Genomic DNA, 18,694 nt, shown 5'->3' on the forward strand with positions numbered 1-18,694 from the left:
CAATAATGTCTGCTTGTAATTACTCAGGATGAATCATTCGAATGGTTCGAATCATTCATTTTACATGCTAAATCAGAGTAGCACAGATCGTCTCAAATATAATGAGTACTGTTTTTATTATTATTATTTTTATAACTATTCCAGCCTTACACCAAACATCATTTTCAGGTGTTGTGGCGTGCTACACATCACGACTGTTTTGTGTAAGGTAGTCATAAACCTACGTCGCCGTTTTTAGTCTTTAGTTCAGTAACGTGAAGGTTGTCAACAACCAAGAGGAGCTGCTCTCTCCAGCACCAAACAGAAAGAGGCAAACCAGGTAGATGAGGAAGGCTGCTGTCACCGTGACATGATAGTAGGACACTTGTCTGTTGTTAGCACATGTCGTTAGCACGGCCGTGGTTAGCTCTGCTGAACAGGTGAAGGTTTAAAGTAGGGAGGGAGGACATGCCTTGCTAGCAGCCAGCTGGCTTTTAATGCTAACCCAGTCAATGTTACACTGTGGCCAAAAGCTGCTTCAGTTTCTGCTCCATTGCTCGTTTTTCTTGTAAATTTCCACCAGGTGCATGATGGGAAATCATTTCAACAGGATTACAGCTGCGGTCTTGTAAATAGTGACCCCACAGGACAGCCAGTCTTTAGACAATCCTAAAATGTGTGACGTGAGAGGGTGTCAGACGTTGTGTTTCATAACACCTTTACAAGTCTTCTAGTTTATGGTTGGCATTTCCAAATATCCTCGCCCGACACACTTTGTTATTGGTTTGTGTAAGAGCTATAAAGAATTCAGAACTGTTGTAATTGATATATGCTGCACAGGAGAGCGTACTCACGGCGGGCAAAGCAAAGAAGGACACTCCAATCAGAGCAAAAGTGCCGGCTAACAGTCTCCCAGCCCAGGTCTTTGGGGTTTTGTCCCCGTATCCAATGGTGGTCAGAGTGATCTGCAAAAGAGACAAATAAATGATCAATTTTTCCTTCAATTTCTAGTATTATTGTCACATTTCCTAATTAAGGACAGGTGCGTAAAATATAGATCGGCCACTAGGAGGATACACAGCAGCAGTGTCCAGCGGTGTCACAGTCTCAATGTCCTTCTCCCTGCAGAAGTATACCGTAGTTCTTCCGAGAAACTCGACTGTGAGCCCTCTTCGCTCGGTGACCTCAGTATTGATCAGCTGAAGGGCAGATCAGTGTTTCAAAAGGTCATCTAGAATATGCAGCCGCTGATGATTGAGTATGTTGCTCGAGGACACTTCAGCGGGGACGATGCTTGCTGCCATAGAACTTGAACCCTGGTTGAAGGACGTGCCTCTTAATGAGGCCACGCTGCTGGAAAAAAGAGCTATATGGTGCTTCCCTGACTAGCAGGCATTCATTAGAGCATGATGCTGTGCCAGGACTGGACAATTCCCCAACAAGCTGCTGTCTCACCTTTCCAACAAATCCTCTTTTCGTTCAGCAGCTGACTTTGAAGTTGTGAGTGTTGGAGGGTCCATGAACGCAGCAGAATATTAGTGGCTAAAAACCACTAATTGCTTTTTGGCAAAATAAAAACCAGGTTTGGATCACAGTCAAATGATATCAGTTGATTCACAAGGTGTAATCTGATCCTGCACTGAAGTTTGAAGACATCTAACAAAATGCACCGATATCAAGAGGAATTATGTTTTTTTTTAAACTTAGGCCCAATTTTTTAAATGTTTGGAGTCTACATGATTTCAGAAGCAACAACAAATTTGTGTAACACAGCATAACTCAAACAACCCAGCCAAGCAGCCATTGACCAGCTGCTGTAGTGTTCTGCAAGGTAAATCGCTGTTTTTATCAATGGAGTCTGGTGTGTTTGCAGAGAGCGATGTAACGTCTGTGTGTGGTTAAAACAATCATCTTCCTCTGTAACAAAAAGGTCTATCTCTGTAGGGATCCTTTCTGTCATGTTGTCACACACTTAGAAGAACAATCTGAGCCTGTCAGTGGAAACAACAACAACTTTTAGTGGACGACCTTTGATTTGGGGCATTTCCCCTGAAAGATTATGTGCAGCCATTACAGCCTGTTTTGTGGCTGCCAGCTGAAGCAATTCAAAAACTCTTTGTAACTAATTATATTTAGACCCAGAAATATGTGAAAAATGATGCAAGAATTCACTGTTGATGAGTTGTTCAGTCTTTAATTTAACATGAGACTTTTTGTAGTTGAAGCAGCAGAATGAATGAAGCTAATATGGTGAAATAATGTGACTTGTTCTCCAGTGGGCGGTCAGTTATTCTAGTGAATCTTGTTCTGCACAGGGGCAGATAGGAACTTCAATAACAGTGTGTTTTACATAAATGTATCATTCAAAATGATGGATTATTAGGTAATACAGAATACTAATGTACGTACCAGCCCCCACCACAGTGCGTCGGCGTAGGTGTCGAAGTCCTGCGGTTTGGGCTGAGCGGTGGGGTTGTCGTGGTTGGATAAGTCCATGGAAACGTCGTCCTTCTCCACCAGGTAGACCAGGAAAGACGCCAGGATCAGAGACAGGAAGCCGATGTACCAGGCTGTGATCAGCTCCTACACAAACACATGCATAATCTCACATCAGCTCAAACTGTGAGAAGATGATATCCTGAATTTGGAGGTAGTATAAATCAGATGTTACAGCGCTGGAAATTAAAGGGGGATTCTGGTGTTTTTAAACTTATTATTATATTATTGGTGCAAAAACTTCTGGAATTTCTCCAGGCGATGTCTTCAGCCTGCAGCAGTGAAACTGTACAAACTGTGACTTGTTTGACTTAGAAACAGTCGTATCAAACCGAGTCGGGTCTCTGCCTACCTTACTGTGAGCGTAGATGGCCGACCCCAACAGCTTCCAGGTTCCTCCTCTCCGGTCCATACGCAGCATCCGCAGGATCTGCAGGAAGCGCAGGCTGCGCAGGGACGTGGCCAACACATTACCCTGGTTACGCACCGCCACCACCGGCACCGAGGCAATCAGCACGAAGATGTCTGAGTGAGAGGAGACACAGCAGAGGAAGATTCATCAAAGATGCTCTGTGTGGGGGCTTTAATTAATGAGTCTGACCCGACACGGTCATTTAGGCTGCTTTGTGAAATGATGAATCCAGCGTGAAGACCAGAGGAGTTAGAAGGGGATGAACATGAGGACCTGCTCGAAGCTGCTAATGAGATTTATTAGTGACACATCAGGAGAGGATGTTGTGGAGGAAGCCACAGTGACAGATCTACAGAGCACCTACAGATCTACAGAGCACCTACAGATCTACAGAGCACCTACAGATCTACAGAGCACCTGCAGATCTACAGAGCACATACAGATCTACAGAGCACCTACAGAGCACATACAGATCTACAGAGCACCTACAGAGCACCTACAGAGCACCTACAGATCTACAGAGCACCTACAGAGCACCTACAGATCTACAGAGCACCTACAGAGCACCTACAGATCTACAGAGCACCTACAGAGCACCTACAGAGCACCTACAGATCTACAGAGCACCTGCAGATCTACAGAGCACCTACAGAGCACCTACACATCTACAGAGCACCTTCAGATCACCTACAGATCTACAGAGCACCTTCAGATCACCTACAGATCTACAGAGCACCTGCAGATCTACAGAGCACCTACAGAGCACCTACACATCTACAGAGCACCTACAGAGCACCTACACATCTACAGAGCACCTTCAGATCACCTACAGATCTACAGAGCACCTTCAGATCACCTACAGATCTACAGAGCACCTTCAGATCACCTACAGATCTACAGAGCACCTACAGAGCACCTACAGATCTACAGAGCACCTTCAGATCACCTACAGATCTACAGAGCACCTACAGAGCACCTACAGATCACCTACAGATCTACAGAGCACATAAAGATCTACAGAGCACATAAAGATCTACAGAGCACCTACAGATCTACAGAGCACCTGACAAATATCTCTTTCTTTCATGCTGCCTGTCTTTCTGTCTGCCTGTCATTCATTGTGTCTGTCTGTCTTTCTTCCTGTCTGTCTGTTGTTCTGTCTGTTTCTTTCCTTCTGCCTGTCTTTCTCTTTCTGTTATACTGTCTTTCTGTCCTTTTTCTTTCATGCTGTCTCTCTGTTTTTCTTGTTGTCTTTCTTGTTAGGTGCTAAAGGTGCTGCTACACATGATGGACGTGGCTCCACAATACATTTACCAGAAGGAGCTCCTGCAGTCACTTTAGTCAGATGTTTGAACACATATGTTCGCCTGAACGTTGTCTGGGACCTTTGATACAGCTTAGCTTTGTGACTCTGTTGTGTTTGAGAACTTAACAGAGAGGTCAGTCGTTTACCTAACATGCACAGAGGCTTGCGAGCGAACTTCAGCCTCCCCCTCCATCCTTTGTAGCGACAGCAGCATCCTGCGGCCCAGACCCTCAGTCCAAACTCGGCCCCGAAGATGAAGATGGCGAAGGTTTCCTGTGCGGGACATGAAAGCAGCGTGTAAGAAGGAAAAATCAGTGTAGACACTTTTCACTGAAAACAACTTTCAATTCAAACTCTCTAAGCTGCATTCTTACAGAAAGGTGAGATATAATGCAAACCAAGGTAAACTAACAATCCTCCATCTAAGGAGCATTTTATAGGTCATACAACAGAAGTCTATGGAAGCCCGGAAGGCAGAGAGAAAAAAAAAACGATCTAATAATACACAATTTTAGAACATTTAAACATATTTTCCAGTATTTTATATCCTGGGCTCCTTTTTACACCTTTTGGGGTCTGAATTGCGAAATAACCAGACTCCATTCAAAAAACAGTCAATTTACATGCAGAACACATGACTTTCTTGTCTACCACTGCCTTTGTGTTTTATTGAGGTATTGTGTGTTTCACAAATATTGTATTGGATCTGAACTAAGCATTTGAAACACCACGGTCACATAACAACACAAACAAAGTCGAGTAGAGGACCAGCAACCCCTGTGTTCTGTGAGGTAAAATTACTGTTTTTGTGAATGGGGTTTGGTGGCTTTGAAAAGAGCGATGTAACATCTGTTTATGGTTAAAGACAATAATCTTCCTCTTTAATAAAAAGGTCTATCTCTGTAGGGATCCTTTCAGACACTCTTTAAATCATTTAGACCTCAAAGTAAAAAAGTGCCCAGGTTTAAAAATACCAGAATTTGGCTCAAATAAGAAATAAAGAGGAAAGGCTGGATGATAAAGGAACAAAGTCCTTTAAAAGGCAGCAAAGAACAGAAGGGGTTGAACACAAAAGAAGAGACATTGCAGCGATCTCACCAGTATGACGAGCCAGTGTGCAGACACCTTCTCGTGCTCCCTGAATGTTGTCAGTATGGCCAGGATCAAACATCCCAGAACGATCAGAAACCTGCAGAGACACAAAACAACACACGGCTCAGTGCGTGCAGCAGAAACAGCTGTTCATATGCACCACATACAGGAGGCGGAGGAAGACGACCTTTCACCTTTACTACTGTAAATGAGGCAGTGCGTTACTGTTACCACAAGAGGGAGCTACATGCGTACTGTTCACCATCAGCTGCAGGACAGTCACAAGCTCTGAAGTTACTGTTCATCATCTCTTTCATAGATCAGAGTAAAAACCTTTTTATGCAGAGAGCTGAATCAATGACACCCCTGTGAATCACCACTCCTCACACGTGTTTGGTTTGAAACGCTCTTTGCTCCATTTATGAAGAGTGTAATATCAGAATACATCCACACAGCTGAGGGAGTCCAGCATTTATCAGTGTCATACTTTCTATTAAATATCATTTATCTTTTACAAACTCTGCTCGGCTCCCTGGAGGAGAGTTTATCTGAGGATCAAATTAAAAAAAGAAGCAATAACCAGTTTGTGAGATAAATGGGTTAAAATCATTCATCAGATTTCAGCAGGCAGTTATCCACAGCCTGCAGCAGTGGTGGTTTCACTGGTCAGAGGGTCGAGAAGATTTCAGCCAACATGATGAAAAATTCAGTTATTATAAGGAAACCATCTCTGTGCATCATATTTGTCCTCAAGTTGAAACCTTTCAAAACTAATAATATACCTGTGCTTGATTTCAGTTTCCAAATATCACATGACAGATAGGACTAACAATTTCATAGGTATCAGTTTTATTTTTACTCTGTAGCAGATGTATGGAAGCAGATGAGGGCCATGTTTATAACATTTAAATGAGTTTAAACTCTGAATTCAGACTTTATTAACAGAACCAAAACAAAACATTAAAATTCTACATAAGATAATAATAATAATAAAAATAATAATAATAATAAAAATCAAAACACAAAATTCTTATTAAAAATTAAAAAAAATTGAGATTGCTTTGAGAATGCTAAAAAAATGTTGTGTAAGAAAAAAACAACTTTTTATGACTTTATTTTAAGAGAAAAAAGTAGTAAAGTAAAACATTTTTAAAATAAGTTAAAAAAAATTCTACATGAAAAGAAAAAGTGAGAAATTTGAGATTACTCTGAGAATGCTTAATTTACTTGTGGGAAAAAAGTAAGTAAGTTCTTAGTAAAATAAATTAAAAATAGTCAGAAATCTGATTTCATTGAAAAAATAAAAAATCATAAGTATATAAACTTAAAATAAAAAAATTCTCTGTCAAAATCTTAACATAGTAAAATATAATAAAAGTAAGTAAAAAAAATGAAATAGTAAGAAATTTGAGATTACTCTGGGAAAGCTTACTTTGTAATTGGAAGAAAAAAATAACCATTCAAAGTAAAAACAAAACAAAAAAATTCTACAAATTAGGAAAGTAAAATAAAAATGAAATTTATTTAAAGAATACAAAATTATTACTATAAAAATTAAGATACAAAATTCTCATTAAAAATCTTCAAAAAAAAAAAAAATTCTTTGTGAAAATAAAACAGTAAAAGTAAAATAAAATGTAAAAAGTCAGATCTGATATTAATCCTGGCATAAACACACAGTTCTTTCACCATTTTATTCTAAGTCTTTGACATCCTGTCTTCTGCTCTAAAAATGAGCAACGTTTGAACAAAGTCTCATGTTTGACATCTTGTGAAGAACTGTTGAGTCGTCAACCCAAAACTCCTCCAGGATTCATCTTAAGACTTCACTCATCTAAAGTTGTAAAACCTCTAATAATGCACCAGTTCTCTGCACGTGTATGAAAGAATGAAAACAGCTTTATGCCTCCACAATCAGAGAATCTTCACTTTCACGTAGCTGAATCCTGGATGTTTAAAACGTGAAAGATCCCCTCCAGCCCTCTCTATACTCTGACATCTATATTTAGCCCATTCACAGCTGAAATTAATTGGATACACACGTACAGACGGCTGTTTAAATTCCCCTGCACGCTGGAGCACACCCTGGCTGTATTCCACATAGTCTGCAGTTAACCAGCCGGATATGATATATGACGTAGAACCGCACTAAATAAACTCAACCAGCTGAGGAGCCGCACACACACACACCACAGATTAACATTAAAGCAGTGCGGCTTGTCCAATATTCTCCTCCATCACCTCCGTGGAAAAAAGGTTATTGTGTTCTTTATCAGCTCAGACGACAGCACGGCACATTTATACTGGAGGAAACACTGGTGCATGCTGGGAAACGGGAGATTATGTTGGTGAGAGGTTAAGCACAGTCAGAGCAGTGATAGAAACAAAGGTACGCTTAAACATCGGTGAATTCTCCTGCAGCGCAACATACATGAAGAGTCTCTATTTTCACCTTCAGTGTGAAACTATCCACAAAGTTTTAGATTACTAGGACTGATCGCAGCACAAACGTGACCCTAAAGGTCGTCTGTGCACCAGCTTATTACAACCCACATTTGGGTTTAGAATCAGGCAGTGACCTCTAGTGGCTGTAGTCGTCATTACAAGAGAAAAGGCAAAAATCAGGTGATCCAGTCCCTCCACGATTTCGCAGCTTTTTCTGTGGAGGTCGAAGAAGATGACGGGTGACGGGTCAAACAAAAACAGAACTTTCCTTCAGGAGGCCACAGTTTAAAGGGACAGGTCGGATTTTTGGACACTAAGTTGTATGAAATCCTTGCTCGCAGTGTAGGGGATGCAAAGCTATTAGCTTACTCACCAAGTCCCGTGGTCGGAGTTCTGACCGGTTCCGAACGTAGAATAAGTTGTTCCGGTGAGATGCCAGGGTCATGAAACCAAAAAGTGTTACCCTACAAAACAACACGCAGGCGACACAAAAATCATCATCCTACGACTTCATTTACTGCGCCGTTCTTTTGGCACTATTTTCTCTCTTCACAAATCCAAAGCGTGTCACGCGTATCAATGTGTGCGCATATTGTTGTGTTTTTAAAGGAATGATTTCAGAATGTAAGTGTCTCTTCTGCACCTCTTCATGTTTTACGAAACAAAAATGTGTACAAACCCACTGAAAAACCATAAAAGAGAGCATGACTGATCGCTCTGCCCTTTGACCTCCTTCTTTAAACCTGTTTCTACCTCCTGAATCATTCATGCTCCGTTGTGCTGCCATTAGGCAGCGATGACATCTCGGAGAAGTTTCCGAAGTGCTGCACAACCATAACAACATGAATATTTTACAGCCAAACAGCCTGCAGAGTTTTACATAATTCACCAAGAGGAAATGATAGTTGAGAGCAGACACGCCTCTTGATTGACGTCTCGGCGCTCTGTAGTGGTTTGTTGTGTGTTGACTCTTAAGTCGCCACACATCATGTTTAACAATCACTTCCTGTCCCTTAAATTAGATCGTTCCTCCTCAAAGTTATCCAGAGGACAGAGATGATCCAGGAGCGAGCGGAGGGGATCAATGTTAACTCGATACGATCCAACAGATACTGATCTGCAACACAGTCGGCTTCCTATTCTGCCTCGTGTTTGTTCAATAAGACACACAGAGCGACGTCGATGCCTGAAAGTCTGCACACATCAAGAGGAGGCATCAAAGGGTGCAACAGTATCATAAAAACGCTGTCAAAGAGCTGATGTGAGACTCATCGATGACTGCAGATAACATTCACAAAGCTTTGATGCTAAATCTGTCCTCTGACTTTGATATTTTAAAGTTCTAATCTCCTGAGATCTGAACCTGCCTGTGTGCTCGTCTGCCACTGCTTTTGTTTTTATTGAGTTATTGTGTGTTCTACAAATATTGTGTTGGATCTGAACAAAGCATTTAAACACAAACAAACTAACCAGTCGAGGCAGCGATAGACCAGCAGCCTCTGTGTTCTGCGAGTAAAATACCTGTAGATAACAGCCAGCACGGCCCCTGTCAGGAGAAGCCGGCCAGAAGCTAAGCTAAGCACCGTTGCAGACGGGGTCAGGAGCACCAGGGGCTTTAGCTTCAAGAGTCCTACATATAAACAAACATGTCAGTCACTTATGGGCCTCTGTACATATGTGCAGACCCTTGTGAGACCCTTCCCTCTGCATCTATTCTGTTGTTTTGCTTTGCACGGGACGTTTTCAGGAGGGGCGCTGTAGTGGTTCCCTGAGCTAATCACAGCGTACAGGTGAGTGTGGGAGTGGTTCAAATTAGCACCTGGGCCCCATTCAGACCGGCGACCATGGTGAGAGAGCGACGCAGAGTAGGCCTTCTTTCTGTTGGACAGGTAGGTGCCTCAAACCGAGTAGGACAAGCTAACTGGCGGTTAGCATGCTAGTGCAAAGGTAACCGGCAGTTAGCAGGTAAGGTAACCGTGATGCTATCGGTGTTAGCTCGGCGGGGTGGGCATGTTCTTGCACGAGAGAGTGAGAGTGAGCTTCTGGTGAGGAAGAGCCCAGGAGGAGGAGGGGCCAAGTTTGAACGTGTTGTTGACAAAATGCAGGAAAAATCCTCCTTATTTGACCTTTAAGTGTACGCTGTATTTTAGTGTTTTGTCACCGCTTCACATTGACGTATACCTACACATGCAGCGCGCGGTATCACAGCAGCTGTTCAGATCGGCACTTTATGGAAGAGAACATAAGTAAAAGAAAAACCCAAACTATCCCTTTAAAGGGTTTTTTTTTCGGTGTGCATGATCCGGTGCTGAGGTGACCTCCACCCTGCTGTCACTAGTGTTTGAAATCAGACGCCGTGAAGCTGTCGGATGCTACCACTGTAACGCTCAGCTAGCTGCTGTTAGCTGAACAAATGAAGCGTGGAATCCAATCAGTGTTGTGATTGGCAATCAAGTGTTACTGAGAGAAACAGAGCCTCTCACACCCGACCAGAGAGAGACACAGAAAACACTTCTAACAATCCATTTTCTTCCTGTGAAGTTAAAGAGGCAGAACTCAACCTGGACCTGGCGTCTCTCACGTGGAATCGGCGAAGGTAATGGAGCTTTTTAACAAGGTGGGAGATTTACAGCGGAGAGACACGGCTCTCACAAGCTCTCTGCTTGGGATAGGTTACACGTCTCACTGGGTAACAGTTATTCCACATACATGAGGCTCCAATGGTTTGGAGGCGTCTGTAGTCATTCTCGTCCTGCAAAATATGGCAGCTATAGCTTCTCTAGTGTCTCTGGGGACCAGGTCTCACTGACTACTGTATAGAAGTTACATTTAACAACTGACAATAAAACATTTTATTCACTGATTTTAATGAAACTGGGTCATGTCTTCCATCTGATCCTCCTCGGGTACTCTGCCTCAGTCTTCTGTGAGTAATGGAGTCTTTATGAAGGACTGATAGCTTCGTGTATTGTAACCGCTAACTGCTAATGCTAAAGCTAACATCTGATTCTAGCAGCTAGTAAGCTATCACAGTCAGGGGCACAGCTACAGACCTGTTGGCTGAAATCTCGTACACAAAGTCTCACGTTTGCTGACACTACGATCTACTCTGTAACATCTCGCTGCTGAAGTGCAACATCCACTGAAAAAACAAGACAATAATAGGTACAAATCTTTGTCACATAAGACTGCAAACTTTAAGCTGAGAGCCAAAACTATTGACTAATTCTATTCTGGTGTTATGTTTTTATTTGTTATTAAAGATCATGAGTCAGTAATGATGACAGCAGCCCACCTGTACGGCCCCTCTCTCTCTCTCACTCTCTCTCTCTCTCTCCATTAATCCACTTTATATCCCTCGGCCCAGTGGAGGCCCGGCCCCGCTGGGCTCCCCGGTGCTGATACCACCCCTGAGGATTCCTAACAACCAATTTGCCGGCGAGATTCAATAAAGAGAGTGCCAACGATGCAATTCTGACAGATAATTTGCTGGGCGATATGCAAACACTGGTGGGAAAGGACAGCAGCGGCACGCCGGTAATGACTGCAGTCACAAGGACGAGATGAGAGACGGCGATCTTTATTCAGCCCGGGATCTCTGAGCAGAAGTTTGGAAGCAGCTTCACACTGAAACCGTCCTGCAGAGTCGAACTCCTCTGACACGCTGAATAAAGCTGCGCGGGGCTGGATGTGAGCATCACTGTGACAGCTGCGGCTTCTGAATCACTGAAATGTTGCAGACAGTCGCAGAGATGAAATAACTGACGGCAACAGCAGCTTTGAAATCACTCAGAGAACAATCGTATTTATGTGAAACAATCATCCACGTCATTTTAAATGATACAATCTTGCTTCTGTCAGGTTGTTAGTTTAAAATAGCAGCACATCTTCAGTTCAATGAAACTGATTTGGCTTATCTCAAGAGATACAGCTGAGCCAATCATGGCAACAAACGGCAACAACAAACATTATTGGGACGTAGCAGCTGGGAGGCAAATGCACCAAGGATCCTGACAGAGAAAGATCCTTTTTTTAAACCAGAAACAGCCGCTCTCATCGTAACCACCAGACTCCATTGACAAAACTCAGTACTTTTACTTTAAACGACACTGAAGTTGCTGGTCTACCACTTCCTCTATCGCTTAGTTTGTTTGTGTTTTTGTGTGACTTTGGGGTTTTAAATAGTGAGTTAGATATTTGTGAAAGATGTGAAACCTAACAGTTCAAGGCCGCTGTATAGCAAGCAACCCTCATGGTGTGCAAGTAAAATTAGTGTTTTTGTCAGTGGAGTTTGGTGGGCTTCAAGAGAGCGATGTAACGTCTGTCTTTGGTGAAAACAATCATGTTCCTCTGTACCAAAAAGGTCTATCTCTGTAGGGATCCTTTCTGTCATGTTGTCACACACTTAGAATAACAATCTGAGCCTGTCAGTGGAAACAACAAGAACTTTTAGTGGACGACCTTTGACCCATTGAAGGGCCATTACAGCCTGTCCCGCAGCTGCCGGCTGAAGCAATCTACTGGAGCACTGTGACACTTTTCGACCTGGACCCTGAAAAAAGAGAAAGAAAAAGGGTGCAGGTTTAAAAGTACTTGAATTCCCCTTTAAGTTTTCCTCCAGACAAACTGATATGTATGGACAACTGCAACAAAGGCGTCAGAGCCAGCAGTAAATTACAAGTTATATCAAAGGACTGTTGATGGACATCTCTGGTAAACTAAACTCACCATTATTTCAGTAAATGATATTCACCTGAAAATATAAAACTCGACACCTTTTATGAATAAATCTGTAGGATGAAAACGACAGCTAGGAGGTGGGCACAAGTCCATCGCTGTTGCCAAAACCCTCTCTTTGCACTCCCAGAGAGGACTCATCATCCTCATCATCCCACTTCCTGTTCCTCCCCGTCAGCTCCCGCCCTCCTCATCCACGAAGAAGACGTCTCCCCCTCCCCCTCCTGCACTCCGCACGCCCTCACCCTGGCCTTTACCTTTATTGACGACTTGACTGCTGGATTATTTACTTATTTATTAATTTTTTGGGCCGAGCGCCGCCTGTCAGGAACCTGCTGTAATTTCCCCCTGCGCTCCGTCTCGTGGGATACTGAGACGACCCCGACACAACCTCTCAACCTCGAGCGGAGGTCAGATTTGCCGGCGTTGCGCTGATCCCGACAGGAAAGTGTGTTGGGTGTGATGGATTTCTCCTCCACCGCCCACCCCCGCTCCTCTCCCACCGCTGTGCTGCCCCACAGCAGGGTGGGAGAGGAGGGAAGGATACTCAGACTGCGATTTGCTGATCATGCAGCAGCTTTTATTTGACCGGGACTGTCCTGACCCCTGGATGAGGTGGTGTGTGTGTGTGTGTGTGTGTGTGTGTGTGTGTGTTGGAGGCGTCCTGGCTTCCATGACAGCTGACGGCTTCAGTGACATTTACACGTGTTGATGTGGAGTCCTGCTGCTAAGCTGCACGCCACAATCATCCTGACACTTTCCCACTTATCAACATTATAGAGATGGTTTAAATATTTCACTTGGTCTTTTCTTATTAAGATTTAAAGCCACATTTTTCATCTTTATTTACCATCTTTAACGATGAAAAAATAAACCAATCCAGATAAAAAAAAGCCGGTTCTGTTTGTAAATCTGCGTAAAGTTCTGTGATGTGATCTCAAATCTTCTGATGATCAGTAAAGATCAGTTTACCTTGGTTTCCTTGGTAAAAGTCCTGCGTCTGAGTTTAAACAACAGTCACACTGTTTCTTACTAAGTGCTTATTCGCTCTGTTTTCTTTTGACACACTTAGAGGACAAACGGTAAGATGATTGGAGTTAAAAGCTGCACACAAACTGCCCAGGACATTTACAGTTCTGGTCCGAATAAGTAAGACGTTTTTTCCCCCTTTCACATACATCTGAAAAGTGGGGTCGTCTTATATTCGTGGGTCTGGACGGTGGCTCAAAAGTCACCAATGTTAACCGACAACTGAGGCGGAGTTATGATGCTGATGTAAGATAATGGTTATCAATGCAGCAGAGTCATTACACAGCTGTCAAGCAGGAAGGAATACGTGTCACAGAGGGTAATGTCCGAAGACGGCGAGTCCAAAAAAAAGCGCCTTAAAAATGCTAACAGTCTTAGCTAACAGATGCTAACAGCAAATCGTACCGTGGTGCTCGAAGCGGCCGCTTCAAGAGACTGACAGGAGAGTGTGTGTGTGTGTGTGTGTGTGTGTGTGTGTGTTACTGAACAGAACGAAGGTCCAGAGCTGTTTCAGGTCTGATCTATAAATAGACCTCACTGTGACGGTTAATGATTTATTGAAATGTTGAAAGGCTTTTTAATATAAATGTAATAATTTGATCTCAACGATATTGAAACCGTGAACAGTCAGTAGATAACCAGCCTCCTGTAGGAGCCTTTGTGTTGGCTCACGCCCTGACTGATGTTTGAACAGTACAAGCGAGGTAATTAGGCAAACTAATCTCGTTCATTAGAGCTAATTATGGAGCGTTGGATGCAAATGTGCTGATGCCAAATCAACAGAGAGTTTCCTCCAGGAGCAGAGCAGCGAATCACAAGGAGGCCGAACATCTACCTTCTGGATCGGACCGTTAAGCTTCCTGTCCTTGGAGCGAGCCAATCAAAATGAGTCTTACAGTCCCACCATGGAGTCATCTGTGGCCCCGCGGCCTCGTGGGACCAAACTCAGCCGTTCAGAGGGATCAATGAAGCTCTCTTTTAATCTCTCCTTCTGTGTCTGCTCAATAAAGATTTATGGGACGTCAGTGCACTTCTCTGAGATGTGAGCAAGGACGTCACGCAGCAGTTGGTTTTTAGTCGCACATGAAAGTTTTCATGCTCTTCTTGGTTTTGATGAGATGAAATGAGCTGCTCTGTGAGGTCGTCCTGAAGGATATTTATTTAAGACTTTATTTAAACAACTGACGCTTAAAAAAAGAGTAAAAACACAAGAGTTTCGCTGCAGTTGTGACGTGTTGTTTCATGTAAGAGCCATAAAAATTATTCTTATTAAGTTATTTTTAATCAGAACATAAAGACAAGAGAAAACTCATGTTTACCATCATGTTAAGTTTTTAGTCTTGAGAATTGACTGTACAAAGTGGACGTTCAAGAGCTAATCCAATCTGGAAATGCCTTAAACCTGCATTCTCTCTAATGGCCAGCAGGGGGCGACGTCACTGGTTACAAAAAGAAGTCAAATGAGACTACCTCTCCTGATTTATTCCCTCAGTAAACATGTTCCTAATGAGTTTATGGTCTCAATCTCTAGTTTCAAGTCTTCTTCAACACAGCATGATGTTCATTTAGTCACTGATGCTCCCGTTTAGAGTCACACGGACCAGGAAGAGGGGAGGGGTTAGGGCGGGGCTACCTGAGATTGAACGTCTGTTTTGAAATAATCTCTATTTACAGATTCTACATAGTAGACATAGTAGAATCTGAATGCAGGGGCGTGGATTTCCAGGAAGGCAATTGTGCTGGTGTTTGAACTACACTTATAGTAATTTTGACCAATCCCGTCTCAGCAGGCTGCGGCGTATGCAAGAAAAACAGTAAACGTAATCTGTAATGACATCCCGGCTCCCATCAGCGTCATCTGATGATGATTTAGCTTCTTATTAATCTCTATAAACACCTGCATGCTAACAGCTAACAGCTAACAATCTGTTATAGAGCTAAAATTTAAATTTTATAATAAATTCCCTCGAAGCTCTGTCACGAAAGCCGTTCAGCGTTCAGATTTCCCGACTCCCTCAATCCGCCCTCCGTTCAACAAACTTCTCATTTTAAAAGTTTTCTTCTCCTCTTGAGGACAGACCTGACAAAGCTTGAAGTTTGGGCAAAGGTAAGACCCGTTAATAACAAGTACATCACAAGAAAACGGTTTCTCTTTCCGAACAGTGCAGCACGCGGAAAGGAAGTCTTCACGGGAAGTCGTTTATCACTTCCTGCCCGGCACGTTCACCGCTGTCCCCAGAGGCTACATCGTCTCAGACTACAGCCGATGGGATCCAAAAGTGGACACAGCAGAGAACCGTCTTCACCACTTAAAAGACAATAAATATACTGGACAAACAACTTGAACAACTACGATTTAGGGTGAGGAACTCTGGGAAATGTAGGAGCGAAAAAGTACAACTCACAGCAGGAAACGTTTAAAACAGCAGGAGAGTTTTAAAAACAAAACCAAAGCCTCCTGACGGTTTCATGGAGCCCTCGTTGATGTGTCTGTTAAACAAACTGTCACCATTGCATCGAGCTTTTAGACAACACGGTGAACTACTGGTGTAAATTTCAGACAGAAAAAAAACAGGTGTGCAGCTCAGATTCTCCCGTCAGACAAAGTGATGCAGGTGAATCAGTTGTTTCTGTCCTCGACTTTAAATGATTGCGACTCTTCCGTCCGTCTGTTTCTGCGGGGGAAAGTGACGCACACGGCTGACCTCATCTTTGGAGAGTTAAGGACCAAATCTCAAATCCTGAGTGCTAATTATCTTAGATTTCCTGACCGTATAATTAGGGTCATTCCAAAGGTAATTATGTTCAGTGACGCCTCTCTGCCCCGTCAGTAATAGACGGAAAAACGAGAGGAAGACAAATATGGCTGCCACACTCGGACTACATCTGCATACGTCTGAACTGAGGCCAAAAGAGGACACTAAATGTTTGGAGGAATTCTGAGCCTTTAATTAAATTAAAGTATTAACAGTGCAAAGTATTCAGAGGAACCAAAGAAAAGAGGGATGAAAAGAAAGAAAAACTAAAGAAGCTGCAGAAAGAAAGCAGAGAGAAAGCCTGAAGCACAGATGGAGAGAGGTGAGGAAGGAGACAAAGGTTAGAGGAAAGGAATGAGGACAGAAGTGAGGAAGAAAAGAAGGTAAAACAATAGAGAAATATGTTGAAAGACTGGTGAGCGAGAAGAAAGAAAAACAGGTTATAGAGAGGAAGGAAAAATGGAAGGAAATGAGGACGGAAAGAGGGAAAGGAAAAGGAAGAGAGAAGGAGGGATAAAGACAGAACTGCAGAAGAGAAATGTTAAACTAAGGAAAACAGTGAAGAAAGAGAAAAGAAGAATAAGCACTGAAGGAGAGGAGGAAAGGATGGACGGAAGTGCAGAAGAAGAGAAGGAAAGGGAAGTAGTGTGGTAGAAAAGAAGGAAGGAAAGGTTGACCATAGGACGTTAGGAAAGAAAAAAAAGGACCAAAACAAGGAGCAAAGATGCCGAATGAAGAAACACAGAACAAAAGAAAAGAAAGAATGAAGGAAGGAAGTGTTGAAGGAAAGAATGATACTAAGAAACACAGAAGGAAGGAAGGATAAAAAGGAAGAACAAAGGCACAAAGGACAGGAAGGAGAGGGAAGGAAGACGACAAAAGTCACTAATGGAGAGGAGGAAAGGATGGAGAGGTGCAGACGAAGAGAGAAATAGAAAGTAGTGAGGTAGGAAAGGAAGGAAGGAAAGAAACACAGAAGGAAAGGAAGGAATGACAAAAAGAAAGGACAGAGGCACAGAAGAAGGGAAGGAGTGGAAAGAAGGGAGGAAAGGAGGAGAAAGTGCAAGGGAATAAAAAAGAAGCACACAAACAGAAAAGGAAGCAAGGATAGACACTAAAGGAAGGAAAGAAAGAAAGCACAGTGGCACAGCAGAGAAGGAAAGGAAGGAGAGGAAAGGAGGGAAACGTAAAGGAATGGGAGAAGAGAGGAAGTGCAGAAGGAAAGAAAAAGCAGGAGAGGAAGGAGGACGAAAATGCAAAAGAGGGCAAAAAGCACAAAGGAGAGGAGAACAGGTTGGACAGAAGAGCATGAAGAAGAGAAGGAAGGAGAGGTGTGGTAGGGAAAGAAGGAAGGAAAGGATGAAAAAGGGTCTTCGGGAGAACAAGGACAGAAAGAAAGAAGGAAGTGTGAAAGGAAAGCATGAAGGTAGAAGAAGGAAGAGAAAGGAAAGAAACATACCGAGGTGAAATGATGCAGAGTGAAGAGCTGTTCCATTGTTCCTAAAGGCCGTCACTCACCCATCAATCAATACCTTTCCTCTGACACTGTATCGTTCATCAATCAGCGGCTCGCCGTCACACTCGTGGCCTGTTTTCAAGTTATTAACAGAAAAATGGAGTGATGATGAAAAATGGCACTATTAAGCGTCCCGCGGGGAGGCCGGAGAGCTCCTCGCTCGCTCCCGCAGCTTTTTAATGAGCCGCCATTTGTGTTTGTTTACCGGAGTTATGAAGCCAGACTGACTGACCCGATTCCAGAGACGTGACTGATGGTCAGCGTCCGCAGGGAGCAGGCGTCACTACGAGCCGCTGTCTCTAAGAGGATGTGAGGGGAATGAAAATAAATGGGAAGTCGATTGGGTTGCATCCCTCGTACGTAAATGATGAAGGGAGGTGTTTTATGATTGGTGCTTACAGAAGAGGAGTGAGAGGAGAGAGAGAAAGGAGGAAACTCACATTCAGTGAAGCTTTATTTCTCGCTGCATCGAGAGGATCGGTTCTTATTAAAGGAAAAGATGCTGAAGTCGTGTTCAAATGCAAACATCGCTACAAGAGCTGATTTAGGTTTCACAAGGACAGACATTAAAAATAAGCATCAGGTTGTGGCAGATTCCTGTCCTTAAATCCCGATCTCGACCCCAAGTTTAATCTTGTTTTGTCTATTCTTCCCTTCAAACTGCTTCAGTAGAGAAACAAGGTGCACTGCTGATGTTCAGGCAAAATAAACTGACCCTGTTAGCGGTAACAAATACACTATGTCGGGTTAGACTTTCAAAATAAAGAGGTCTAGTATGCGATTACCATTAAACAACATCTATTTAGACTTTCAAAATAAAGCTTGCTGAGAAACATTTCACAAGTTTTTGAGGTGCAACAATGAATAAGGTCATTAAAGGTCAAAGGAACGTAGTGTTTACATAACTTAAAAAAAGTAATCTCCTT

At 43.0% G+C, this 18,694-nt stretch overlaps 1 protein-coding gene across 1 annotated transcript in view; it reads right to left on the bottom strand.

Annotated features, from left to right (window-relative positions):
* The window catches only part of kcnq3 (potassium voltage-gated channel, KQT-like subfamily, member 3), a 90,830-nt gene that overhangs the window by 11,674 nt on the left and 60,462 nt on the right, over positions 1–18,694 (bottom strand). Inside the window, exons 2-6 of the mRNA XM_069684365.1 lie at positions 5,292–5,382; positions 4,340–4,466; positions 2,828–3,000; positions 2,389–2,562; positions 834–944 (exon numbers count right to left, since the gene is read on the bottom strand). Of these exons, the coding sequence (XP_069540466.1) occupies positions 834–944; positions 2,389–2,562; positions 2,828–3,000; positions 4,340–4,466; positions 5,292–5,382 (676 nt within the window). The remainder of the gene's footprint in view (positions 1–833; positions 945–2,388; positions 2,563–2,827; positions 3,001–4,339; positions 4,467–5,291; positions 5,383–18,694) is intronic.

The sequence above is a fragment of the Semicossyphus pulcher genome, unplaced genomic scaffold, assembly GCF_022749685.1.
Source record: "Semicossyphus pulcher isolate SPU_LCO1_2020_fin unplaced genomic scaffold, fSemPul1.0.p SCAF_7, whole genome shotgun sequence".
NCBI classification, from domain to species: Eukaryota; Metazoa; Chordata; class Actinopteri; order Labriformes; family Labridae; genus Semicossyphus; species Semicossyphus pulcher.